We start from the raw sequence: 25550 nt of genomic DNA on the forward strand, positions 1-25550 counted from the left end.
ATAACTCAAAATCCCCCGAACACAAACATCACCCTCAAATTCATTTTTTTTATAAATGTTTGCGCAACACTCCCATCATATCTATATTATCAATTCTAGGGGAGTGAGGAAGTCGGAGCCTCGATGCCAAACACTAACGTGTTCTACTGTTACAATAAACAATTGAACAGGAGTTGTCTGACTGAACTGTATTCATTAGTGGTATTATATTTTATGCATTTTATTCAACTTTGTTTTTCGAGATGTACTCAAAATTAAACGTTATTGACATCGTTATTATTATTATTAGTAGTAGTAGTAGTGTTTAATTAATAGGTGGTCTCAGTGATGGATATTTTTCACAATTTGTTCCAAGGCCAACCAATTATTTGGAAGCGTAATTAATCAATCAACCAACCAATGCAATGAACCATTTCACCGAACACTTGTTTATGTCTCTCTGGTCGCTCGATGACCTCGATAGACAGAGACTCGCAAACCGGAAGAGGAAAACACATGGATTAGTGTGTTTACAACCCCCGTCATCCTGCGCGCACCCGGCATCATCCTGTCATCCCACCAAAGCTATTTGCATTTGTCCGGTGCTGCTGTTTCGACTCTGCAGACATCGTTATGGTTATTATGATTATGATCAGATCACGGGCTTGTGTTGGATGCTTCGCCGAGGACTAGAGGATTTTATCGCGGGCTGCAGCTGGTGGGGGGGGGGGGTTCTGTCGCAGCGTCGGGCCACCCACCATCCGCGGAAGTGGGACAAGGGAACAGATGGCGCGTCCAAGCCGGGCTGCAGGGCTGCTGAGGATCAGTCAGTAAAATAACAGCCTGTCTTTGCCTGTTTTTCTATTCGCTGCATCTTTCGCGAACTTGACGATGCCACAGTGATTTGGGTGAGAGTGTGTGGGGTGGGGGGGCATCGCGGATTCATCGCCATTCATCGATGTGCGCGGCGGACGCGACCCGCTGGCATCAACCTAATCTGCTTGTGACGCGCCTCTAGCCCGGTGAACAATGGTTGACAACCGCTACGCCACTGCCCTGGTCATCGCCTGCGTGCTGAGCGCGCTGGCCACCGTGTACGTGTCGGTGGCCATCGGGACGCAGCACTGGTACCAGTACAGCAGCCCCAGCGTGCGCGGAGAGGCCAACGTGTCCGAGCTGCGCTCCCTGTACGAGGAGTTCATGGACGGGGAGTTTGATGAGAAAACTTACAGCGACACCCTGTTCCGCCTCAACGGCAGCGTGGGCCTCTGGTGGCGGTGCGTGCTCGTCCCTGCCAACGCTCTTTGGCACAAGGAGCCAGGTACGTGGCTCACCTCACATGACACACATCACTTCACCAGAAAGGTGAGGCATCGCTACCAAGTTTTGGAGAGGCTGTCCTGCAAGCCTCATCTCGTTCGTTAACGACCGCAGGTGTGGCTCATCCTCCAAACAGGTGTAACGGAGGATTCATCACCCTTGGATAACAGGGGATTTCTGCTGTTGTCAATCCAGTCTGAGCTCAATCACACCCAACTGTCTTTGAATAAACCCACAATGGAGAAAAATGTGCACGGATGTGTGATGAAGCCGGCATAGCAAGACAGTTTCGGCCCAGGTTTGGCCCTCACACCGTGCGGTATGAGCGGTCCACACTTAAGCCATAGAAATACCATTTGCAAACCAAAGGTGGCCTGAATTAGTTTTGTGCTATTTGGGCCAAAATCACAATTTACCACATGGGCAATTTTAGGTTCACATCCAGATTACACTTTACCTAGAGCACCGCATGTTTGCGGAACAGGGTCCACATTTGTTCTGGGATATTTGGGCCAATTGTGTAAGTAGGCAACTTTAGTTTTTTAGCTTTATGTTGGGGCCACAAAAGTGCAGCTTCATTAATTGGTCCACATCCGTATGCCATCGGGGAAGATGGCTGAATTTCTAATCTGTGTTCACAGTGGTGAATAAATGAAGTAACTGGATGAGCCTCAGTTGACTTAAATATATGAGTTCATTACAACATGGATCTGTATACAGAGAAGATTATTTGTCTAACGTACAGGCTGACAGTCAAACCCCAAAAAACGTGAATAGATAAGCATGATAAGTCATTCACAATTTGAAATGCATGCCAGTGTTTGTAAATAACATTTTCCCTGACAACCCAGGTGATTGTCTCATGACAGCCATCACTTTTCTGGAAATACTGGACTAAATTAAGTTGGGTTTTCGTCATGTAGTTTAGTCAGTGGATTGTACATTGTGTTCTTCAAAAGAAGCTGAGAAAAATAAAGATTCTTCACACGTTGTCATATGTATTGTTAGTAAGGGAGTAGTTTATTTAAGAGAAGGACTACTGACAGCACATGACATAACATAAAACATAAAAAGTTCATTAATGTACTGCATCATGCTACATGTAGTAAACTGTCATGCTCAGATTTTGCTTATTTAAGTGAACAACCTCTTTCAGATGCCAAAATGGTGCTGGAGTGTCGAAGCTTCACTCTGCCTCAGCAGTTCACTCCCAAGTACAAAGAACCAGGAAATCACAACAGTGGAGAGGACATGCTGCGCACCTGTAAGTTCTGTCTCTGCAGCTTTACCCATCTTCAAGTGGTGTTCATTGCTTGAAGCTACTAGATGTAAAAACACTTCACCCACCCCTCCATCGGCATAGTGGTTAGTAGATAATGAGTGAATTTTCATTTTTGGGGGAACTGTCCCTTTAATTATGTCCAATATGTGATGCTGAATAATGCACTGTCGCCAATTGGGTCACTGTCGTCTGTCATGCAAAACAAGGTGGAAAACTGAAGTTACTGTCAAGCCCACTGACTCCATCCTTCCTGTGTCTGTGTGTTTAGACCTGTGGAGGTGCCAGTTTCTGTTGCCACTGGTGTCCCTGGGCTTAGTGGTGTTGGCGGCCCTGACTGGAATCTTTGCCTGCCTCTGCCGAAGCCTCACCCCAACCCTTGGCATCGGAGTGCTTCACCTGCTGGCTGGTAAGACCTGTTCGGTCATTACCTCATAACTGTCACCTTTTCTCTTTATGCATCCACAAAGAAATGAATTAAGCAACTGAGTAGCTTGTTGAAAGTAGTTTGCCTCGACCTGAACCTGCAGGTCACTTGAGTCCATCAGCAGTGTCACATGAGTGTCACATGAGTCCATCAGCAACATAAAGGCATGTTCACAGTTAAATAAATGTCCAAAACCAAATTTTTTATTTGAAGTAATCCAATCACGCATTGACATAAAGGAAATTAAAACTGTGGTAAAGAAGGTAACTTATTTCGGAATATTCAAATTTATTTCTGTAAGGTTTTTAAGTCCATGTTAGCACCACAATAACCAGAAATACAAGCGTTACAGCATCTTTTCAATGAATTGTTTATGTTGCGTGTTGAGCAACAAGAACTCTCACCACTTCCAACAACCCAATGCTGAGGTGTGGCAGGCAGTTAAAAAACCTGCTCTCATAACCTGATTTACATGCAGCACACAGAAACTAGCTGGTGAGCACAGCAGAGTTTTTAGCAGGTGGTTGAGATCAAGTTAGAGCTCAAAGGCAAATAATGAATAAAGAATAATGGATTTACAATCATCGTGTTGCCAAAAATGCATCAGTTTCTGCTGTGTGCTAACATGTTTGCCAAATGTCAATTTTGTGTTTACTAGGCTAATAGTTGCATTTTTCCCGGTTGGTCAAAAATCTGTTATTGCAGGTTTAATCAGATTTAAAACAGCAATATTGACTATTCGTAGACCAAAGCAATGCAACAATAGACAACATCAGAGAGAGATACAATATAACACAACAGCAAATCTGCTTTTCGACCATCAACAGCATTCGATCAATGTCCGTAAAGTCAGTAATTGTCCATTTTGGCTTGAATCTGTGTGGCATTGCCGCCCAAATCAGGGACATTTTAGGCCATTTTTAATGTAAGAAATGCACAGGTCTAAATCACAAAATGAATGATGGTTGTTAGAGGTTCAGGATCCTGATATTGTACATGCTGGCTCACATTCACTCTCTCTTACTGTTTATCTTGATTTCTCAAAATGTCTGATGCGGAAAAAAAGGCTTGTTTGCAGCAATACTTCAAACACTGTGTGTTATTGTTTGATTTGTCCAAAAATATGCGCGTGTGAAATGTCAGGCACAAAAATAAGTGTAAGAAGTGTCTCGGTCCGCCCCCTAATGGTTGTGCCCTGCAGGTCTCTGCACCTTAGCCACAGTGTGCTGCTACCTGGCAGGGATGGACCTGCTCCACAGGGTGTCTATGCTCCCCGACAAGGTGGACGGCTCGCTGGGCTGGTCCCTCTACTTGGCTCTCATCTCCTCGCCGCTCCACATGATGGCCGCCGCGCTGCTGGTGTGGGCGGCACGCAGCCACAGTCAGAATTACTACCGCATGACAGCATACCGCGTTGCATAGACTGAGAGCTGTGGGAATTCATACCCTGCTCTGACACCAAGATGGAATTTATATGATGATCTCAGAGGAACGGGATTTGGGTCAATCTGTGCACCTCCGATGGATTAAAGTGCATGCACACTACAGTAAAGACCCTATCTGCCGCATTAAAAGATTTGATTTTAATTTTTCTCTTGGAATTTGTTTAAAAAAAGGTCAATCAGAAAGACGTGTATAGCGCTGCACATGCTTGGTTAAGAGTAGATAACTACACGCTCATTTAATTCAATATATATTGCATTCACATCAGAAAAGTTCTGGATCACAGGATAGCAGCATTTCATGTCTACTATAGGAAGACTGTCTCTACCAGGTTAATTGCAGACATAAAAAATGCAGTTACTTAAAAACCACGACACGTGTTCTGTGGTCTTACTCCCTGTACAATTTGATCTCGGTAGAAAGCATTGATGCAAAGGGGAGAATGTCCAAAATGCCCTGAACAAGCCACAAAGTCTGGAGAACATGAATTTTCCTTTAAGGATACTTAAAGGTCCAGTGTGTAGCCTTTAGTGACATCTAGTGGTGAAGTTTCATGTTACAGCTGAATACCCCTCACCTCACCTTCCCCTTCCAAACATGAGAGAGAACGTGTGGTAGCCTTCAGTTGTTAAAAGGGGTTTAGTTTGTCCAGTTTGGGCCACTGTAAAAAACATGGCAGCCTCCGTAGAGAGGACCCACTCTGATGTAGATACAAAGTTTTAAATATAATTCAGATGATTAAAGACAATTGAAAACATCGCTAGGATTATTTTATATATTTAATTTCTGCCAATAGATCCCTTTCACCTAAATCTTACACACTGGACCTTTTTAAAGTACACTTAAAGACTCAGGTATGCATATTGAATTCACCTAATTTCACAGATTTTGTGTCAACAATGCAATGTATAAACAAGTTTTCTGAGATTCTTCCTGGAGAACAGAATGTGACATACTTTGAAAAAGCACAGCTCTTTAACAGGCTGGTGTGTGTCTCAGATGGATGTCTGTCAACATGCGCCTTGTACAAGTTCCTGGCGTTAAAAGACAAAGTGTATTATGTACTATAGACAGTGTGGTAGTGCATTCGTAGTACAGTATGTGCTATGAGACGCACCCACTGTTTCACTGACCTCTACTGGTTGAAATCTGTTAGACTTCTGCTCACACCCAGGATGAAAACTGGGTGCGGTGACATTTCTGATGATGTCGTGGACGCACCCTGACTACGCTTCACTGCACCACGACAAACAATTGAAGATATTTATTCTTATGTTGCGTGTTAAGACTTTTACCAACCCAGTTAGAAACACAGTCTGGGAATGTGAACAGCGATGAGGTTTAAAGTGAGAGATTATCTGTACTATTATTGTAGTTATGGGTTAAGGTTAGATTAGGTCAAAAGTCAGTTTTATTAAGATTGACTTTCGACTTAATTGACATTTATTTACTTGTGGAAACGATGGTCACATGGTGTTTTATGGACATTGTTTTGTTCGCTATTTTGAAGTATGATTTTAATGTTTGACTGATTTTTTTTAGATTTTTTTAGAATATGAAAAATCCCTCATGTACTCAACAGTAAAAGTACTTTGTGTTTTGTGTTCTTGTATGCTCACTGAAATAGGTTTCCATGTCTTTTGTGATTTAGTTAGTGCATATTGTTATTTATTTGATTTATATTTGTTCCTTGATTTTTTTTTAATTTTTAAATCATTTCCTTTCACCATTATGGGGAAAAAAACAACAAAGTTCAGTAAATAACAGGATCTAAGGGAAATAGTTTCCTGTGAGGCATTATGAATGTACTTTAAATGCCATATTATGATAAGCTACAGTATTCCTTTGCACTTAAATTATTTTTGAACATATCTGAATATTGCTGTAGTGCTTGGTAGTGAATTTCTATTTTTTCACAATGTAAATGTCCCAAAAAATCTAATGCATTTACAGAAAACGCAGCTGTTACTTTTAAAATCATGCTGTAAGTTTCCATTGATATATAGAGTATTAGCGCTCACAAGGTTTTATGGGATAAAGCCTGTGTAATGATGCACGGTGTGTGTTCTCATGTATTCAGCCTTTAAATACAAGATATTCCTCAATCCCTGAATCCACGATAGAGTAAATACTGTATAACAGCTGTATGACTGTGCTTTTGTGAATCTACAGTGAATGTGTTGTCCATCCTCCACCTGAATATTGTGTGTGAGCGTGTGCAATCGTGCACGCACAGCGGTGCACGTTCAAAAGCAACTGCTGTCGTTTCAATAAAAAAGTTTTACAAAAATTTATTTCACAGTCACATCAGTGTCATTGGTTTGTAAAAATCCCGTCCTCACTCCTCTTCTGACGCAAGTCCCTGTTCGTCAGTTTTCTGCTCCGCCTCCGTCTGCACCCGGATGGCGGGGATCATCACGTGCCTCTTTCTCGCCAGGGAGAGAGCGATGCCCTTCTCGTAATAGGCACATTCGTTGACAAAGAAAGGAAAAAGAGGTTCGATGCCTTTGTATCTCAGTGTTTCACCTGAGAAAGTCTGGAACAGCGCGTCTTCAGGGTGGAGCAGGCAGAAGTCTCGGTCCTGTGTGGGAGGGCAGGGAATTAGATTTATTGGTTGCTGTCAGCCGAGAGTTCTGCACTTTTATGTGTGAGGTTTTTCAGCAGTGCAACAGCTAACAATGGTTCCCAAGAGGTGCTGTGGTTTGAGGAGCAGAGGTCACCAAAGTTGCTAAAACAGTTTTGAGTTACACAGTGCTTTGCAGGATAAAAAGAGTAAAAACAAGTTGCAGTTGAACGTGATAAATGATTAGGAGAAAGCACACCTATAAAAAAACGTGTCTTTAAGATAGATTTAAAAGAGGATAAGGAGTTTGCAGGATGGTTCTCCTCAGAGAGTGACAAAAAAGGCCTGATGGACCGAAAAATAAGATCTTAAAGTCACATTCACTGGAAGCCAATAAAGAGAATATAAAATCAAAGTAATATGCTCTATTTAAATTGCTTTGATGAGGAGTTTGGCTGCTGCGTTTTGGATGAGCTGTAATTTACATCGATTTTGTCGGCTCCCGCGGTTGAGGAGAGAATTGAAATAATCTAAATGAGAAGCGGGAATGACAATCTTTTTTCCCTTCAAAGAAAAAAAAGATTTTCTGTTTCCTGTACGTTTCCTGTAAGTAACCAGCTATTTTAGGTCGATGTGTCGGTAATGGTTGCATCATCCTCCGTGACTTACCGTCACGGAGGAGCGGAGATCGCTGCCTAACACCTTTAATGTTCCTAAATTCTACCGCAGGGCTCAATCAGCACCTCTGAGAAGCAATTGTAAAAGGCACAATGCCAGTTGTTGATAAAGTGGCTGCTTGTCACACCTGTCATCAACAAGTGCATCATTGTCAGGAACTCAATCCACCTGTTTCTATTCCTGTCATCTACGTGCACACACCTTGAAGCATCTATTTTTTATTTTTTTTTTTTACACTTCGTACCTGCACCAGCATTTGGACATTTAAACTTTAGACAACAGAAAACACACAAACACTGTATTTGTCTGTCGCTTCCACATCATTGTCATGGAAGTTTCCTCGATGTTCTGGAAAGAAAAGCTCAGTTTAAATCCCAGTAAACATTAAACAGAAACTCCACACACTATATTTGTTGAACCGTATGTTTTTTCTGAAGATAGAGTTCAAATTTTTCCTGCTGTGCACTGAATAAAAGACTCTCAAGGGTACACTCGGAGTCAATCTAGTGACGGCATTCTAGTCGTCACTTTTATTAATACATCTTATTTGTTACATATTATTACATTCATCTTGTGAAATTCTTTATAAAGGCCCCACCGTCATGGTAGGAGTTGTAGTCCCTCGTTAAACAAGTGTTCCGGATGCCTGCAAGTCACCATGTAATTTGTCTGCTATTAATAGGAGCAGATTTAGTGCTTTTACGTCATAATTGCTCTTTGGTATAAAGACGTCTTAGAGAACAACACCCCGCCTTGTTGTTGCAACAAATACTGTAAATAGATTTATGAGCAACAGGCGAGGTAAAGCACTGGATACAATTCATCCACGTGTTGTTCACAGCACCTTTTAACAAAAACTAACTTTTCCTTGCAACAAAAGCCACTTTTGTGTTCATGCGGTAATATAATTAAGGTGATACTTCATTGTGAGGTAATTTGTTTATTCTTTTTATTTTATCCACTCCCTGGTTCATTCGAACTTACGCAATTAGGGGAAGAAGCTTTCAAATTGGACAAAGGCCCGTCTGTTTATAAAATCCTGCAGCTACAAATACGCTTCAGGCTGTACCTGGAGTTGTGGGTGAATGGCGGCTGTGATGTCGTGAGTCTGGCCGTCTCTTGGGTAGTCGATGTGTTTAACCATGGTGAACACGTCCACGAATCCTCCTTCAAAAGTAGTACCTGAGAATAAAAGCAAAAACAACCCGATGATGGAGTCCAACAAGGGGTTAAGAGATGCGCAAAGTTTGCAAGATGTAACTTCTGAAGTGAGATAACTCCATTGGTAACCTGTGTTTACATGTACCTGAGTTGAAGGAGCGAACCCAATCGAGCATGTGCTGCACGCCATCTTTCATCGCTGTGTAGATGTTGGACCTCACCACGCCGTGGGGCTGAGGGCCGATCTCCATCGCTACAGGAAGTTGATTTGAGACGGGAGACATCACAAATCATGCAGCTTCTCTGTCCTTCCAACAATCAGTTTATAGTAAAAAAAAAAGACCTTCTTACCGAAGCCGTGCTTTCCCACTGAATCGAGGGAATAGGATTCTTTTCTGGAGACGTCGAAATGGATGAACCTCATTGGTACATCTGGCATCTGCCTCTGAAAAACAGACAAATCAGACTTTTTTTTAATTGTATCAAAATGTGACCGACTCTGGGAAGTTTCTCAAATGTGCAGAGGGAATGGATTTGACCGTTTGTCTTTGTCTTGCCTGAAGGTGTCTGAATATGTGCAGGCAGATCCAGTCGCAGTCAGAATATGCGATGAGGCACAGGCCCATGTTGGCGGTGGTGTTGTGGAGGTCACAAACAAGATCCACCGCCTTGGCACTGCCTTTCGGCCCCAGCAGCGTGTTCAGTTCTCGGGACCTGATCATCTCGTAGGGGGCCATGTCTGATACGGGACCGCTGGGAGACAGGAAAGAAAACCAGACAGCTCATCATCTGTCACAACATCAGCATCATCACCACCTCTCGCTGCCGCCTTACTTGAGGGTGGCGTGGGTGAAGCAGCGGTTCAGGTCGGTGTCCACGTATCTGCGGCACTGCTGCGTGGCCCGTGGGTTCGACAGCACCATCAGCACCGACACTGGCTCCTCTTTCTCCTCCTCCTCCTTCTTCTTCATCGCCTCCTTCTTCGCCTTCAGCAGCTCTCTCACCAAGTACACCCCGGACAGCTCATTGCCATGGGTACCGCCACACACTGCGACTCGGGACAACCTCGGTAAACACACCACCTCGTCCACTTCCATCAGACTGAGAGCAGAAAGGGGGAAAAGGGCAAGAAATGTTACTTTGTGTCCGTTTGTATTCGGCGTGCACAAAACTGCAAATCTTCCGTTGTCACTGACACTGCAACATAAAGCTGAAATATTGATTTGTGAAACCTTACCTCGCTTTTCTGGCTCGCTGAACTGTAAAGGGGGCAGTTCCGGCTCTTGAAAAAAACGCACCAAAGCAGCACCGAGATGAAGGTCGATTCAAAGTCTCTTTAACCGAGGAGGAAAGCCTGAGGTAGAACTGTCAGCTCCACATTCACAACTAAGAGAGGAAATGAGTGACGCGGCGTCATACTGTACATCTTACCCTGCCGTTTACCCTCTTCCACCCTCTACCCGGCTTTCATGCAGTTTCACTGATTCAGCATTCCCATCCCTCCCACTGTACAGGCTTCAGCTGCCTGTTATGCAAACTCCCAGCGCCCCTCTACCACCTCTTGTCCACTGCACTGCACTACACTGTATCAGGGTGTGTCCTGAGTGGGATGTGGTGCGTCGATTGCATCCTTTGGTCCCCACAGGCTGTGAGGTTGGCCGGACCACAAGCCCCACCCCAACTTCCCCCCACCCCCCCGACTCCCGATTCTGTCGGCCCCTTGTATAGGATGGTAGGTTCCAGTCTGCCTTTCAGAAAACAGGCTGAAAATAAATCTGCTGGCATGACACAGCAGGAGAGGCGCCTGCGATGTGAACAGTGGAACAAAGAGCTCTTCTCATCAGGAAAAATATGTGAAGCAGCCGGTGATTTAAACCCAGAGTCGAGTTTGACTGCTCAAGGAAAAGTTTAAATATCTGGTTAAACTTTGTGTTGCTCTCTATTTTTACTGACTAATCATTGTGAGACGGCCTTTTAAAATAAATACGTTAAATTGTGTTATTTCCCCCATTTTAGAGTTTACACTGGTTTTATTTATTAAGTAACTTTATTAACGTATATCATGATTTGCTTTGTAATTATTTAAAAAGTATGAGTGCATTTGTTTCTGAACTTATTGATCTTTGTCTTTTACATTTAGTCAATCACTTGTTCAGCACTTAAAAATGGCAATTGGTTTGTTTGAAAGGTGCGATATTAAGGAACTTTGATTGATAGTATAGTATATTAAAGTAAATACTTATACTGGATTGTACAGGTTCATATCAATATGTTTGCCAATATTCTATTTTTTCTTCAATACATAAAAACTTGCACTGTTTGTACGATTTTACAATCAAGAGTTTAAAGTTCTGACATGCTATTGGAAAATGAACCTTCCCTATAACAAACAAGAAGGGATATTGATTTTTTTTTCATTTTGTTTCTGATATATAAACTACACTTTATTTGCCATAGCTAAATTGAAATGTGGGCCGTCTTAGACTCCAATTAGCCGAGGACCAGCAGCCAATCTGACATTACAACATTAATAAACATGCAATACATTCTAATGGTAAGTTTGACATTTTTTCAATGAGGTCTGGCATTTTGAGATTTTGATAAACTACAATATGACGTCCTCAAATCTGCTGGAATACAAACCAGTGGGACACATTAACCTTCTGTCGCGTCAAATACAAATGTTGGAGCATGAAGAACAGTATGAAAAGCAATTTGTTTGACATCACAGCATTTGTTTATTACAGATTCTTTTTCTTTGTTAATACAAAATACTGAACAATGTCACGTCTCCCATCTCAATGGAAACTCCCTTTTTTTCTGAAAGTGAAGACAGTCCTCTTCCAATAATATGTGAGGAAACAAAAATACAAGAAAAAAAAAACTAATTTACAGTTATCAATACTATAATATGAAATTCTATACATTTATAAAATCATAGTTATTTGCATTTCTTTTAAATTCTTTGTTTATTTATTCTTCATATTTAAGTACACTTACAAACAAAATTATGAAATGCACACACATTGTATCCCACGTTTTTGGTGTCAAAATGTACTTGCATATGTATGGATTCTTCTGCAGATAAATGGTGTGACGTTGGCTTTCACCACTGCATTTACTTGTTATTTGTCGTCTTTGCTCATTCGTTTGATACCGTCACGAGAAATTAATCACAGCAAGTATTTAACACTTCTTAAAACAATTTATACTGCCATGTAACCACGTTACCTCTCGCTTTGTTAGCAAAATGACTGAACATTATTCCGACGCTGTGAAAATGGATAATTCCATTAACTGTTCTTATATAAAACTGCACTAATGTGAGATTTCCTCAGCACCGGGGGGGGAAAAAAACTTCACCACCTCACGGTTTCTTTCCTTAAGTACATCTTCAAAGTTTAAATGGTTGTACGAGAAACCGGCGATACACTTCAGGATCGTATCCACTCATTTGTGTTGTAAATGCAAGTGAGAGCAGGCTACTTGTTTCTAAGGCGAAGAGAACGGGTGCTTAGGCCTTGTTGTAATTTTCACCAGCAATTTCCTTTAAGCCTCGGTAAAAAACTAAAACAAACAAAAAGAATAAAACATGACAGTGTCGAGGGTCAACCAGCGTTCTGGCCAATCATTTCTTTTTCTGTTTTTTACTGCACAGTGGCAGGGATGTAAAGTGATGGAAGAACAGATATGCAGTCATACACACAAGCACACTAGAACCTTCACTTCATTACATTAAGACACTAAATCAGAGAGAGAGAGAAACAAGAAATCCTCGCTAACATCTTGAAGGCCACCAGTTGACATTTTACTGAAATTATCATAATCATATTTATTTATAAATCTATATATTAACCAGGTCTTAGCCCCACTTTTAGAGTTATTACCAAAGCACACGTTTGCTGTGGATGACAATAGGTACACTACATTATCGCACAAGGTGTTTTCAGCACAAAAACCTCTCCTGCTCCTGATCTGAGAGACTGAACAGACTTGAGCAGAGAGACTACAAGGAGGATCTACTCTAGATTTGGAAGCACTGCCTGTTTCATTTCCTCCCCTTTATGCCCAGCCTGACCCGAGACAAAGCAGCACAGAGACTTTCAGCCTTCTCAGATGTGTGACAGCAACAAAGGGGGTCGAGGAGGGAAAACCCTGCTCCCTCGGGATCAGACAGCAGTGGCCGTCCTGGAGATCTCTTAGAACAGAGAGCCGCTGGAGGGAAGCAGCCGTCCGAGTAGGGGGGCAAGCAGGCCTTTGTGGTCGGCGTCCACCAGGCAGCTTTGATGGACCAGTCTCTTCAGGGCACTTTGCAGTCAACGCCGAGGTCAAAATATGTCTGGGCATCCCTCCCAGCTGCCGTGGTCCTTCGCTTCCCAGTAGCCTCCCTTATATAGATGGATTTGCTCACCTGTGATCCGGTCCTCACAGCTCTCAAACCAGAGTGCCTGGTAGTTGTCATGAGGTGAGCCTGAAAGAGAGAAGAGATTGTCAGATATTGCCAAAAAAGCTGAAAGAAAACAATACATAGAGATGATTAGAGCAGAAATTGAAGTGTGAAGATGTGACAGTGAGAGACAAAATGAGGAATACTTGCTTTTTAAGGAGGGATCAGTAAGAGAATCCTCATCGACAGCTTTTGAAAGAGAAAAGGGGATCACAGAGATTTTTTACCACTTTATTCCAAGATTCCCCCCCCCCATACAAGATAGAGAGGAATACAGAAGAAGAAAAGCATTAATACACACTTGACTCACTTTCATCTGATTGGCTGGAGGTGCGCTGGCTGGCGGCCTCCCTCTCTCTTTCACGCCGGACGCTGCGCTGCTTCTCCTCCAGCCGCTGCTTCTCGGCGTTGGCCTCTTCCCAGCGACCTTCCTCCATCAGGCGCTGGTCAGGCCGGCGACGGCTGTCGGTGGGTGCCATGCCCTCCTCGGGCTCATTTAGGGTCAGAGCCAGGGCGGTGAAGTAGTACATGGTCTCTGCTCCATCACTGTGGACAAAGATAAACAACAGCAGAACTTAGAAAATCCCTTTGGGTTGGATCTTATTTATGAGAGATAATTTAAAGAGAGTTAAGTATAATTATTATCATAAACAATTTTTCTCGCAAAATTAATTTAACAAGCATAAGACCAGACGGCAGAATAACTACGACTGTGAAACAATTCAAATCAAAAGGCCTCGTTGCTGAAGTATACATGTCCAAAATGATGCAACAGTGGTAATTAAACGCCGCCATTGTGCTTAAGGGTTTGGTATCATTTAACTTTAATCATTGTAATTAATGTATTATTTTGAAAAAAGGTTTCTCACAGTCTTTAATTATAAAAGTAGGTCACTTAACCTGAAATAAAAACCTTAACCCAGACATTATATATTCGACCCAGTTTTATTATCTAAAACTAGAATTACCGCCCTGCAGTTGTTTGACTCGACCAACCAGTGAATTTAAAAACTACATACATGTATTTTTCTAGAAAAGTGTGACGTCAGGACCTTTGACCACCAAAATCGAATTAGTTCATCCTTGAGTCCGACTGAACGATTCTACTGAATTTGAAGACATTGCCTCAGTGTTCTTGAGATATCTTTGTTCACAATAGTGGCAAAGACACACAGACATATAGACACACAGACACACAGACATATAGACACACAGACAACCCAAAAACATAACGCCTCCGGCCACTGGCCGATCTGCAGTTCAAGAAAGTACGACGAGTATATTCCATGTGTGTGGACATCGTCTGGGCCTTCATCGAATCCCGAAACTGAAAACGGGAACAGGCGGAGCAGGATGTGTAAGGTTCACAACCTCAGCTTTACATTTATCTGAGGGAAGATCTGAATTTCACCTCCTTTGTTCTTGGCTTTCAATGACAATATATTATGTAATTTGCTCTATTTTTGTCAAGCGGTCAAGTTGAATAAACAATTCGTCATCACTAGTCTCGCGTTTGTGTGTGTCACATAATGAAAACTACTACGAGTATTTACAGTACCACGTGTGATTCATAATTAGCCTGCAACCCGTCGATACTTTCGCTTTGCGAAGTCGATTAAAAGATATTTTTTTATGTTGCTGAAATTGTTTTTGTTCTTAACACATTTTGGAATCAGTCTAAATCCAGAGTTGGTTCTTGATAGCAAACAATTTACAGTACAAACTAGTACAATTGGCTCACCTTCCTGGTTAGCTGTTATTTTATTCTCTGCACACGTCACAGGTTTAAAAATTGCTTACCGTGCAGAGACGGTACTTACGGTAAAGGATTTCTCCTCCAGACCTCTCTGGCTTTAAGTGTCTGGTACACTGTCTTCTGTTTGCCCTCTGTTCCGTTCTCTCCACCTCGACTGCTCTGCATCACTCTGGAGAACTCCATCTTCTCATCCCACGTCCCTGACAGCACGTAGTGAGCCTTGCCATCTTTGTCCATCACCACGCCCGTCACCTGCAGATGGGAAACAGAGGGGGTTAACAGAGTAACACATGATGACCCGAGAAGCAGTTAAAGTATAAAATGCAACTATGATTTGGCTAAAACTAACAGAGCAGATCTTTACTATCTCAAAGTAGAGGTATGATGCATGTAGCGCAGAAAACAACAAAAGATTAATTTGGTTACAGCACATATCATTTAGCTGACGCTTTTATCCAAAGCGTGCATTCAACCATGAGGGTACAAACCCAGAAGAGCAAGAATCGTGTCAGTACATTAGCTTAAAAAAAGCCAAACTACAAAGTGCTACATGTAAGTGCAACGTATAAGTGCAACTAACTTTTTTTTTTTTTTTTTTTCTCTCTCAACATCAGAGTTGACGATGGTTATTAGACCATCTTCTTAGCCAAGGTGTAGTCGGAAGAGCTGTGTTTTAAGCCTGCGGTTGAAGATGTGTAGACTTTCTGCTGTCCTGATGTCAATGGGGAGCTCGTTCCACCATTTGGGAGCCAGGACAGCAAACAGTCGTGATTTTGTTGAGTGGCTAGCTCGCAGTGAGGGAGCAGCAAGCCAATTGGCCGATGCAGCGTGTAGTAGACGGGCTGGGGTGTAAGGTTTAACCATGGATGTAGACTGGGCCCGATCCGTTCGCAGCACGGTACGCAAGTACTAGTGTCTTGAAGCGGATGCGGGCAGCATCTGGTAACCAGTGAAGGGAGCAGAAGAGCGGTGTAGTGTGAGAGAACTTAGGAAGGTTGAAGACCAGTCGAGCTGCTGCATTCTGGATGAGCTACAGAGGTCAGATGGCTCTAGCAGGCAGACCAGCCAGGAGGGAGTTGCAGTAGTCTAGGCGTGAGATGACAAGAACCTGGACCAGAACCTGTGCTGCCTTCTGAGTGACAAGGGGACGTATTCTCTATGCTTTGATAAAAGCAGAAAAACTGCACCATGCGACAGTTTCTGCTGTGTTACAATTAACAGTTAAGTGAATATGGAATACATAAAAACTTTAACCAGTTGCAGTCAATTTTCAGAAATCTGTAAATCTGCAAAAGTCGAATTGATTCGAGTCAAAGGTTTCTGCACTTCACTTACCTTCCTGGCCACATCTCTGGAGAAGTAGCTGTAAGGAGCAAACTTCAGGTGACAGCGGTCTCCAGTGGTGTGATTCACTACGTCTATCTCTCCAGACTAGAAGGGAGACAGAAAGTAAGTTTGAGAGAAATCAATGTAAGGGAATAATATAATTTTCAACAGATAGACGTTTAAAACTTAAGTTCAGGTTTTGGCAATTTGTTGTTGATATAATTCGGAGTCGAGCTGAGATCTTTGTTACTCGTCATTTCTCATCTCCCTATTGTTGTTGACTTTCTTGGAAATGCACCAACAACAACAACAAGGTTGCTGCTCATCAACTTAGGGCTCGGCTGTTTATTCACAGCTTTTTTTTTTTTTTTTAAAACAGTGCGATTTTGCAACTTTCGCTCTCACCTGATCGATCCACAGTTTTCCGACAATGATGTTGTGCACTGTGGTGGTCACTTTCTTCCATGTGTAGTGATGGTTGCCTTTTTCGAAGATTGCATGAATTGTGCCTGCACAGAAAGAGGAAATGCAGATGGTAAATGAACCAGCATCATTAACAAAACAACAGTTTGTTATTCTAGGCTTCTGACTGACAACCTTCAGTTAAGCTGAGGTGTGACTGATTAATTCCTCAGGCTTTGCTCAATGGTGGATGAATGCTCAAACGTTGCTTTGTTTGCTGCTTTTGTTTTGTCCACAAAGATGTAACTGCCATGTTTAAAATGCTTTGAACCAAAGTCAATCGTACCTAAAGGCATGATTGACAGATATTTGCCCCTGAACTTGCTGGCAACAGTGATTTCCTGCCTCAGGGTCCAGCCACGGTCAGAAATCACATGATGTGCTGCTGCAGGAGGGTGGTGGCTCACCTGAAAAAGAGGAACAGATACATTAGTGGTAAACAAACACACTGTGCACACCGTTAAGTAGGAAAAAACACAGATTTGAGCAGTGCAAGTAAAAATCTGTTTACACTTCTCATGTCAGAATCAGAGCGCGAAGCAACATGACTTTCAAACTACTTATGTAATAGTGTCCAAAATGTAACCAATAACGCAAGCAAAACTAAAATGTCAAAATGATACTGATCAGAAGAGAGGGAGAGAACTAGAATCAGAGATGCATGAAAAGTGACTGAAACACGCTGCTATGCCCATGGTACATAGAAATAACAGCTAAACAAAAAGTATACTTCCTTCCTGAATGAGGCCTGACTAACCTCAATTATTAGTCAACTCTCATGAATGCTAGTTCCATGTAATGTAAAGTGCTGAGTCCATTGGAATTTTCATGTCATCCTTCCTCCATTCTTTGTTCAGTTTGGCTTCCCTGTTAGAAGGCTTCTCTGTGTTTCTTTTGCGGAAATAGATGATGTCATTAAGTGTATAATTTTTCTAAAATCTCTTTAGTAGATATCTCAAAATATGTGCAATTAAAACCAAAGCTATCTACATTGCTGCATAACACTAGAGGTGTGTAGAAAATGAATTTGTTCTCCGTTTGTGTTTCGAAAACCGAACAGTCGGTATTAAGGAAAAAAGATGTTGCAGAGGACACATCCCACCTGCTCACAGAGCGAGCGGTAGCCGCTCTCTCGCCGGCGGTCCAGCTCGTACGTCTCTCCCAGCAGGGGGTTGAAGGGCTTGCCCGTGCGGTAGACGGTGGTCGAGTAGGAGGACACGGAGAAGGCAGCCACGTAGCACATCTGCTCCAGGGAGCTCTGGCACTTGGCGGCCTTGTCGAGCAGCTCGTGGTACTCAAGGTCCTCCGACAACCGCTGCAGCATTGAGATGGGCTCGTTGAAGTTTACCTACAGCAGAGAGCAGAACAGGTGTAAAGTAATGGTTGCAGTCATCACAAATTAAGATGCTATGGTACATTATTTGCCCATATATTAATAGTGTAGTTTAATATTGATACTATAATTTTAGTATTGACAAAACACTTTGACATAGACAATAACCTTTGCACTTTGACATTTTACACTCTGGTTTTATTGACAGTTTTTGTTTTTCATCTTTTATGAGTGATATCCTTTTAGTGTTAAGTGTTTTCAGGGAAGGTTCAATATTCAACTTACTTTTATTCTGCATTATTATTCTAGGTCTTACACGATATGTCTTTGTGTAAGGTTTTTGTTGTCTGTTGTACAATGCACTGTTCTGCAGCTGCTGTAGCACTTTGGCCCAAGAAAACTTTCCCCACGGGGACAATAAAGTATATTTGATTCGATTAGACATTGTTATCCTGATGGCAAACAGATGTTAGACCCACAGAACATGGACGGCTGAGGTCACTTTATGTCTAATGATGTTAAAAACTGGACGTCAAAATCTTTTCACAAGCAAAACAGATTCTCATCATTGGCTCACTGAACTTGGCCAAACAAAGTCTGCCCTCTGTTGGTTACATATGCTCATACATAGTCTCTTGCAGGAAATAAAAGAGTATTTATCAGCATAAAAATATAAAAAAAAGTAACGCCTTCATCTCACCACAGCTGAATTATTGTCTTTTAAATTTGGTGATTTTATGACTTTTTAAAATTGTGTTTAGTTTCTAATGCCATTTTATTTTATATTCTTTTGTAACACTGTTATTTGGATTTTGAAAAGAGCAATTAAGGTTGTAATTATTCTAAATATATGTTGTCATTACTTTTATAATTTATGGGTATAGAATCCCATAAAGGCCAAGAGGACTCAGACTATTGACTGGTGTGCTATAATAATAACAATAATCATAATCATAATAATAATAATAATAACCCCCTTATATGACCTACACAATTCCAGGGAGCTCTGGAACATGACATAATATATATGAAAAGTTATTACTATCGTTATAAATAAAATAAAACAAAGTATGGATAAACTATAATAGATTTTTACAGCATAAAACTCAACTTGTCTAAACTGCAATTTGTTATTATTCAACAGCAATGAGAAGAGGAGGAATGACTCAGGTGACTTGATTACTGATCCCACAATAGATGAAGTAAAAGAGAAACTGTAATTATAGATGGCGCCAAAAGAATGTGACAACATGATAGTCGCACACTGGTGCTGCAGGTCTGTGACGTGCTGATACGACCTTAACCTTGTGTTAACCTGGAGGAGTTGTTACAAGCACACAAACAAAGACATGAAAAGAAAAGCCAGACGAGGAGGTGAACGTTCATGTGACCTTTTCATTGCCAGATCAGCAAACAAACTTCCTGAGAGTCAGACTGCGTGTTGTGCAACAGCCAGAGAAATACTCACAGGCATCGGGATCTTGGACAACTCTTTGCCGATGCAGTTCTTCATGATGCTCCACAGGTTGAGGGAGTAGTTGGGTTTGTCCGCGATGCGTGTTCGCCTCTTCTTCAAGGGCACCAGCTCCTGAGAAGGGGATTCCGGGTTTATGGCAAGGGGTTCCTCATTGAGCTGAAGGGCAGAAAGTTTTGTCAGTAATCAGCATGAAACCTACTGGAAGAGATGAAGCTTTAAAGAACGATTCACTGGTTTTCAAATGAGTCGTTCTTGAAATGTTTCTGATCCGATTCTTGATCGTAGCACAATAACACTTAATGAACATTTTAATGAACTGAACTGGTGCTTTGAGACATACCGACTGATCATCAGGACACATTTCACTGTTGAAACCGCTGATATTACTGCTTGACCTTCTGTAAGAGATTAAAAAACAAAGATTGTGTCAGTGTATAAAAGGTTTCTGTTTCAACAAACAACCAATGTAAGTTAATAGGATAGTAGGACAGTATGCCAGCCATAAATTACTGCATACAGGGGTGTAAAGAAGTACATCCTTGTGATTTAAGGACATGTCATACAAGGAAGCAGGTAACATAAATAAATAAATGAAGCCTCTGGGAATTCACCCTTTAGTTAGAACACTTCTTTCTCTACAATCACGTGTATTGTGAATGGCACGCTACTCACTTGTGAAATTGTGGATCGGCAGGTACAGTGATAAATTCCGGAGCCTCCTCCATAGCATCAAAGAATTCATTGTCATCGTCCTCGTCACTGGCCTCGCCTTTTCCCGGCCCGGCAGCACCTTTACAGAAAGTTATTACTTACCAGACTCCATTTAAATTTCACATGTCAAGGATTTTCTTTACTGACAACAGCAGAAAGTATTCGGGCTCACAAGTATTTCCTTGATCAAATGAAATGTTTGGTATTTAAAATGTCAAAACTAAGCATCGCAATTTCTTAAAAGAAAAAGGTGATGTCATCTCATTGTATTATCAAAAAAGTAGCATATCTTGAAAAAAAACAACTTAAATTAAGAAGTGATTGAAAGAAAAGTTCAGGCTGGTTTTCTGTGTATCAACTAATGCAGTGGGTCCCACACTCGGAGGTTGCAACTAAAATTGGGCTCTAGAGACAATCAAGTGCATAGAAACTCAGTCAATTTAAAGATTTGTGTTACATGTAGTTATCTTTATTTTGATAGTTTAACTTTTTTTCTTTATCAGATGAATACATTTTTACTAAGAATACTTTGATGACTTGTCAAAAACATTTTTCGACATGGTTTCGATCAGCAAAACTTTCTGTTGTTAAAACTTTGAGTTCACTACACTACAGTGTGAACGCTGATCATGTTGTACTTCAACAAATGCAGTGTTCCTTTGAGTGACAGTTTTGTTGGCAGAAAAACTCTCAGCAACAAATGAATCAGTGAGTGATTACATAGATGCGTGTTCACAAAAAGAATCTGTGAAATAATGAGTTGGGAGCTGGTCGGGGTGAGAGTCGCGTGCTACCTTTATTATCTGCTGAGGCGTTTGCCTGCGACGCCCCTCTGAACGCTCGCTCCAGGTGATTGTGCTGCTTGGCCAGTTGCTCTAAAGTCTCCTCCAGCCTCACTCTCTGCTCCCGCTCTGCCTGCAGGGCCTTCTGCCACCTCTTACTGTGAGCCTGAGCCAGATTCAGAAAGTCTCGGCATGCCTGAGGAGCCAAACATTAACACTTAGAACCACCAAAACCCAAAATTAAATTATTGTGACCTGTTGATTTGGCCTGTTAGGAGGACAGTGAGTTTGGATTCTTCAAGTTCAAACTAGATCAGTCCAGAGGGGAAAAAAAAACATGTTTTTTCAGCAGGGCCAGACTCACTGGTTACATAATTAAAAGACAAGATATAAATGTACTGAGAGAAGACGTAACACTTGCATTAATCATGGCATTAGAGGTGATGCGGAACAGCGTGGCCCTTTCTGTGACCTGACGAATCTTATCTCCAGCCTCTCCAGTCAGACGCAAACTGTCCAGCTCTGATAGAGACCTGAAATAATAAAACGCACAATGATAATGATCTGTTGGCAAGATGTCATCCGGTTACAGTGTTAAAAGCCACGAGCATGACGTTCACAGGGTTTATTTTTATAACTCAAATGGCATGTCTGCTCATCTGTTTATCTACATACTTCTTTTGCATGCTGGCACCACCACACCTACACTTAGTCACTATTTTTGAAAAGGTGTCATTGTGTTTTAACAAATGGCAGTATGTGCGTATTGTTTGCCTACATGTTTGGGAATTTTCATTTGTATTTTTAGAAAGAAGAGATGTGATAAACATTGAACTGTGAACTGAGTGCGTAAGGACAAACAGAGCGACAGAGCCGGACCTCTGGAGGGCAGAGCCATGCTTTGAGATCAGGTCATTGCACGTGCTGAGGTCCTCCACCTTGCTGCCGAGTGTTCTGAGAGCAGACTGGACCTCTGAATTCTGAGAGCCGCCACCTTGTCCAGGTGCCACTGGAGCAGATGAGTGTGAGAAGTCATCCCCGGAGTCATCTGTTGACGATAAAAACAACAGTGGAAGACTTCTTCTGTCATAACTTCAATCTGATTTTTTAAAAGATCCACAGATCAAAAACACTAAATGCTTTTTCCTCTGCCTGCTCTTTTACATCCTCCAGTGTGTTCGAGTGTTTAATCCAAAGTTCAGATGAAGAAACTTCATGAGATCACTGCAGTTCACACAACATGACTGCCTGTCTTGTGACAGGGAGTCTTCAAATCACTGTTAAATCTAAATGTAATTACTTAATAAGTAGTAATTACACAGCTTTTACTTTGGGTGGCTCATACTCAAACTAAGCTTACTACTTAATGAATTTCTTAAGTACTTCACATAACAGCAACATGCAGAAGTCAGGGTGCGCCTCACAACTACATGTACCTTCACCCCACCCTGCGCTCTGATTGCCTGTAGCTGCTGCTAGCAATCTAGTTGGGCAGTGCAACGTGTCATCTTTTTAGAGTTTACACAGAGCTATTTGTGACTGCTACTTGAATGCGGATTTGGGTCCAATCTGGAGCTTTTGTCAGTGACTTCAAAATAAATTAAATGAATAAATAAATTCAGGCAAAATATCAGAACTTGGCTCTACCTGACTCCGCCTGCATGCGAGCTGCCTTTGCTTTGGCCAACTCGAGGGCAGTGATCCAGCGTTGACGCTCCACCTCACAGCTGGCCTTCAGGTGATAGGTCTGCGCCCCTCCGTTGGAGATGACAAAGTTGCAGGCGTCGTCCACAGTGATGGTTGCTGTGGCCAAGTTGATTGTGCCCCGACATGTGTGGCCCATCTCTGCCTGGGTCCTGATAACCAGAGAAATTAGAGTTTTTGTTAAAAAAAAATTGAAAGATGGAGAAAACAGAATTGCCAGTATTACAGACTTTAAAACACAGTCCTATTAATTGTACTATAGTTTTCTTGAGAGATTCAAATTTGACAGACATTGATTATAATAGAAATAACACAGGACGGTTTGTTGGGTGTAACTATACATTAGTTACTGAGGAGGAATCAAAGCTATTTCTCTAGTGACATTATCAAGGCTGCATCATTTGTGTTATCTGTGTTCTGCGGGAAAACAAACCTGTAGTATGACAACAGCCCATTGCTGAGGACGAACCACCTCCGCTGATAACCCTTGATGTAATTTGTCCACTTGAAGACCCATCCTTTGTAAGTGTCACCAGCTGGGGTGGGGGTGGGGGTCTTAGGCTCTGACATCACTGCCCCCAAAATCTGAATACGGATTTGAGGAACCTTAAAATAAAAGGAAAAGAAAAGTTCATACATAGTCTCTTACATAAAGCAAAACTGATTCATAAATTAAAAGGTTGACTCAGAAAATAACCATGTGATTGTCTCTTTGTTGTTTCTGAAGCAAATAAGCTGGTCCCGATTCGTCAAATGTAAAAATGTACTTGTTTTCATTGTCTTCAATTCTATTAAACCCGTTATCTGGGCGTTTTAGGCTCCGGACTGGGAAAAGCAAGACACTTCAAATATATCAACTTGGAGTTTGTGATGTTGCAGCAGGTTCTCTGACATTTTTACAACCAAAACAAATCGAACGAGAAGATAATAAGCAGATTCACTGATTATGAAAAATATTCGCAAGTCACTTACCTGTTCTCACACTAAACCAGCTCAACATTTAATGCAACGTTACTACAAACCACTACCGGTGGCGGATATTGATCTTTCAGTGTGGTATGAGGGGGGGGAGGGGGGGGGTCAAAGGTCAACTATAGAATCAATACAGATTCATTGTTGACACACTTCTACTGTTTAAATGAAAGAGGGATTAAATAGTGATGAATCATTGTCTTCTTGATGACATTTAAACTAAATATTAGTGACTGACACAGATGTTGAGATTTCTTTTGACATATGTCAGAAAAAACACTTTTCCAAACAATACTAACAACAACAGAACATTCAAACGGTAAAGTTCATAAAGAGCTTGACACCTGAAGCTAAGTGGGAGTCACTGGATCATTGCAGCCACAACATGAGCTAAAGTGAATTAACCAGCTGACATGTTTGCTCGGAGTTTGCCGGCTGACGTGTGCATATTCACAAAATCTCCCAACCCCGGTGCACGGCGAGCTGCAGCGCCGAAACCCCCGTCCCCTCCGCCGGCTAGCTTTGAAACCCGCTCGACTTGGCGAAGCGTTTACCTTGACGTGTCCGCAACGTGAGATCAGGCAACCAGACAACCGGCGAAGTCACGGCCAACTTTGACACCCATACGCCGCTGTGGCTAGCCCGGAGATGCTAACTAACTAGCTAGCTAGCCCGGGGGAGAGCGGCTCGGCGTGAGGCGGCGGCGGCGGCGGCCGCGGTGCGACGGCGACACAACGAATTGAAGTCGTATCCCTCGTCAGCCGCGTGTGTGCTGTTCATTCTACACCCGCGCGCGCCGACATGAACCCTAATGCTAGCTAGCTACATCTGACTAGCCTAACATTAGCTCGCTGCTGGTTACACCCGGTGCAACACGATTCGGTTCCGTGTAGAAACACGACAGCTCACATGAACCGGTGTTTTTTAAAAACCTTTTTAAAGTAATAGTTCATCGCCACGTAAAAACACACAAAATGTACATTTTAATCCCCAAAACATCGATGTTATTTTACCTTTTATTTTCAGAGCAGATTATCGGCGAATTAACGGACACGAGCTCTATTTGTGGAGGACGAAACTGGAACTTCTGCATTAATTTTACTTTTCTATGAAAGTATTATTTAGACGTTATGTTGATATTCGTTCCTCAATATGGTTCCTCGCGACCAGCCAGCGAACATGGCTAACGTTAGCTTCACAATGCTAAGTCTGCTTATAATGAATGAAGAGTGTTAGCCTGCTTTTGTTATTATAAATTACTATAGTGAAATCTGAATCTGAAATAAATAAAAACTGCATCTGGAAAAAATAAGACCTCAACTATCAAAATATTTATTAAAGTGAAAAATAAAAATACACATTTTATTCAAAATAATGTAGCCGAGCGTTTTGTTGTCTTATATGTCAGGCACCAAATAAAATAGCTTACAATAATTCCAAAACACTGTTTTTTTTTTTGTTATAATAATAATACATGCACGTGAGAAAAAAGTTACAGCAAATAAAGTAAAATTTAACAACAAACACTCAAAATAAGATCAAGATCATAATTTGAATTTACATTTTCCAACTTTTGTCTGCTTATAATGAATGAAGTGTGTTAGCCTGCTTTTGTTATTATAAATTACTGCTGTACTCATGTTTTCTAATTCATTAATTAAAACTACAAATTAATACAAGTAAAGCAAAAGGTCGCTTGGATTAAGAAGTTAAAAATGAAAGGATCCAAA

General features: G+C 41.7%; 3 protein-coding genes across 4 annotated transcripts; 1 reads left to right on the top strand and 2 right to left on the bottom strand.

Annotated features, from left to right (window-relative positions):
* Positions 1-485: 485 nt before the first annotated feature.
* LOC117751999 (claudin domain-containing protein 1-like) lies at positions 486-5320 on the top strand. The gene is made up of 4 exons (XM_034569125.1): positions 486-1300; positions 2456-2563; positions 2850-2987; positions 4207-5320. The coding sequence occupies exons 1-4, from the start codon at positions 1009-1011 to the stop codon at positions 4425-4427; spliced, it is 759 nt and encodes a 252-aa protein (XP_034425016.1). The 5' UTR covers positions 486-1008; the 3' UTR covers positions 4428-5320.
* Positions 5321-6701: 1381 nt separating this feature from the next.
* On the bottom strand, positions 6702-10446 carry LOC117751997 (N-acyl-aromatic-L-amino acid amidohydrolase (carboxylate-forming) B-like). Its single transcript, XM_034569124.1, has 7 exons — positions 10088-10446; positions 9685-9951; positions 9408-9603; positions 9202-9295; positions 8996-9103; positions 8759-8871; positions 6702-7029 (listed from the first exon to the last, which is right to left on the bottom strand). Exons 2-7 carry the CDS (start codon positions 9945-9947, stop codon positions 6787-6789), a joined length of 1017 nt encoding a protein of 338 aa, XP_034425015.1. The 5' UTR covers positions 9948-9951; positions 10088-10446; the 3' UTR covers positions 6702-6786.
* A 1118-nt stretch (positions 10447-11564) lies between these two features.
* On the bottom strand, positions 11565-24719 carry LOC117751996 (oxysterol-binding protein 1-like). Of its 2 annotated transcripts, XM_034569122.1 has the most exons (17): positions 24375-24719; positions 23282-23454; positions 22792-23000; positions 22024-22192; positions 21566-21677; positions 21157-21340; positions 20324-20441; positions 19992-20049; positions 19643-19807; positions 17944-18189; positions 17128-17248; positions 16785-16888; positions 16389-16484; positions 15118-15305; positions 13608-13843; positions 13448-13486; positions 11565-13321 (listed from the first exon to the last, which is right to left on the bottom strand). In XM_034569122.1, the coding sequence occupies exons 2-17, from the start codon at positions 23416-23418 to the stop codon at positions 13179-13181; spliced, it is 2325 nt and encodes a 774-aa protein (XP_034425013.1). In that variant the 5' UTR covers positions 23419-23454; positions 24375-24719; the 3' UTR covers positions 11565-13178. The 2 variants fall into 2 exon arrangements, with proteins under 2 accessions (XP_034425013.1, XP_034425014.1); XM_034569123.1 differs by lacking the exon at positions 13448-13486 and having other exon boundaries at positions 24375-24696.
* Positions 24720-25550: the final 831 nt, after the last annotated feature.

The sequence above is a fragment of the Hippoglossus hippoglossus genome, chromosome 18, assembly GCF_009819705.1.
Source record: "Hippoglossus hippoglossus isolate fHipHip1 chromosome 18, fHipHip1.pri, whole genome shotgun sequence".
NCBI lineage: Eukaryota > Metazoa > Chordata > Actinopteri > Pleuronectiformes > Pleuronectidae > Hippoglossus > Hippoglossus hippoglossus.

What these genes read in the sequence shown, in the direction of transcription:
- LOC117751999 (XM_034569125.1), top strand. Translation starts at nt 1,009, where the DNA reads ATGGTTGACAACCGCTACGCCACTGCCCTGGTCATCGCCTGCGTGCTG. An exon ending in TCTTTGGCACAAGGAGCCAG is followed by an intron (nt 1,301 to 2,455) that starts GTACGTGGCTCA and finishes AACCTCTTTCAG; the next exon opens with ATGCCAAAATGGTGCTGGAG. An exon ending in AGAGGACATGCTGCGCACCT is followed by an intron (nt 2,564 to 2,849) that starts GTAAGTTCTGTC and finishes CTGTGTGTTTAG; the next exon opens with ACCTGTGGAGGTGCCAGTTT.
- LOC117751997 (XM_034569124.1), bottom strand. Translation starts at nt 9,947, where the DNA reads ATGGAAGTGGACGAGGTGGTGTGTTTACCGAGGTTGTCCCGAGTCGCA. An exon ending in TTCACCCACGCCACCCTCAA is followed by an intron (nt 9,604 to 9,684) that starts GTAAGGCGGCAG and finishes CCTGTCTCCCAG; the next exon opens with CGGTCCCGTATCAGACATGG. An exon ending in CCATTCACCCACAACTCCAG is followed by an intron (nt 7,030 to 8,758) that starts GTACAGCCTGAA and finishes CCTCCCACACAG; the next exon opens with GACCGAGACTTCTGCCTGCT.
- LOC117751996 (XM_034569122.1), bottom strand. Translation starts at nt 23,418, where the DNA reads ATGTCAGAGCCTAAGACCCCCACCCCCACCCCAGCTGGTGACACTTAC. An exon ending in CCAGAGATGTGGCCAGGAAG is followed by an intron (nt 15,306 to 16,388) that starts GTAAGTGAAGTG and finishes TCCCATCTGCAG; the next exon opens with GTGACGGGCGTGGTGATGGA. An exon ending in TACTGATCCCTCCTTAAAAA is followed by an intron (nt 13,322 to 13,447) that starts GCAAGTATTCCT and finishes TCTCTCTTTCAG; the next exon opens with GCTCACCTCATGACAACTAC.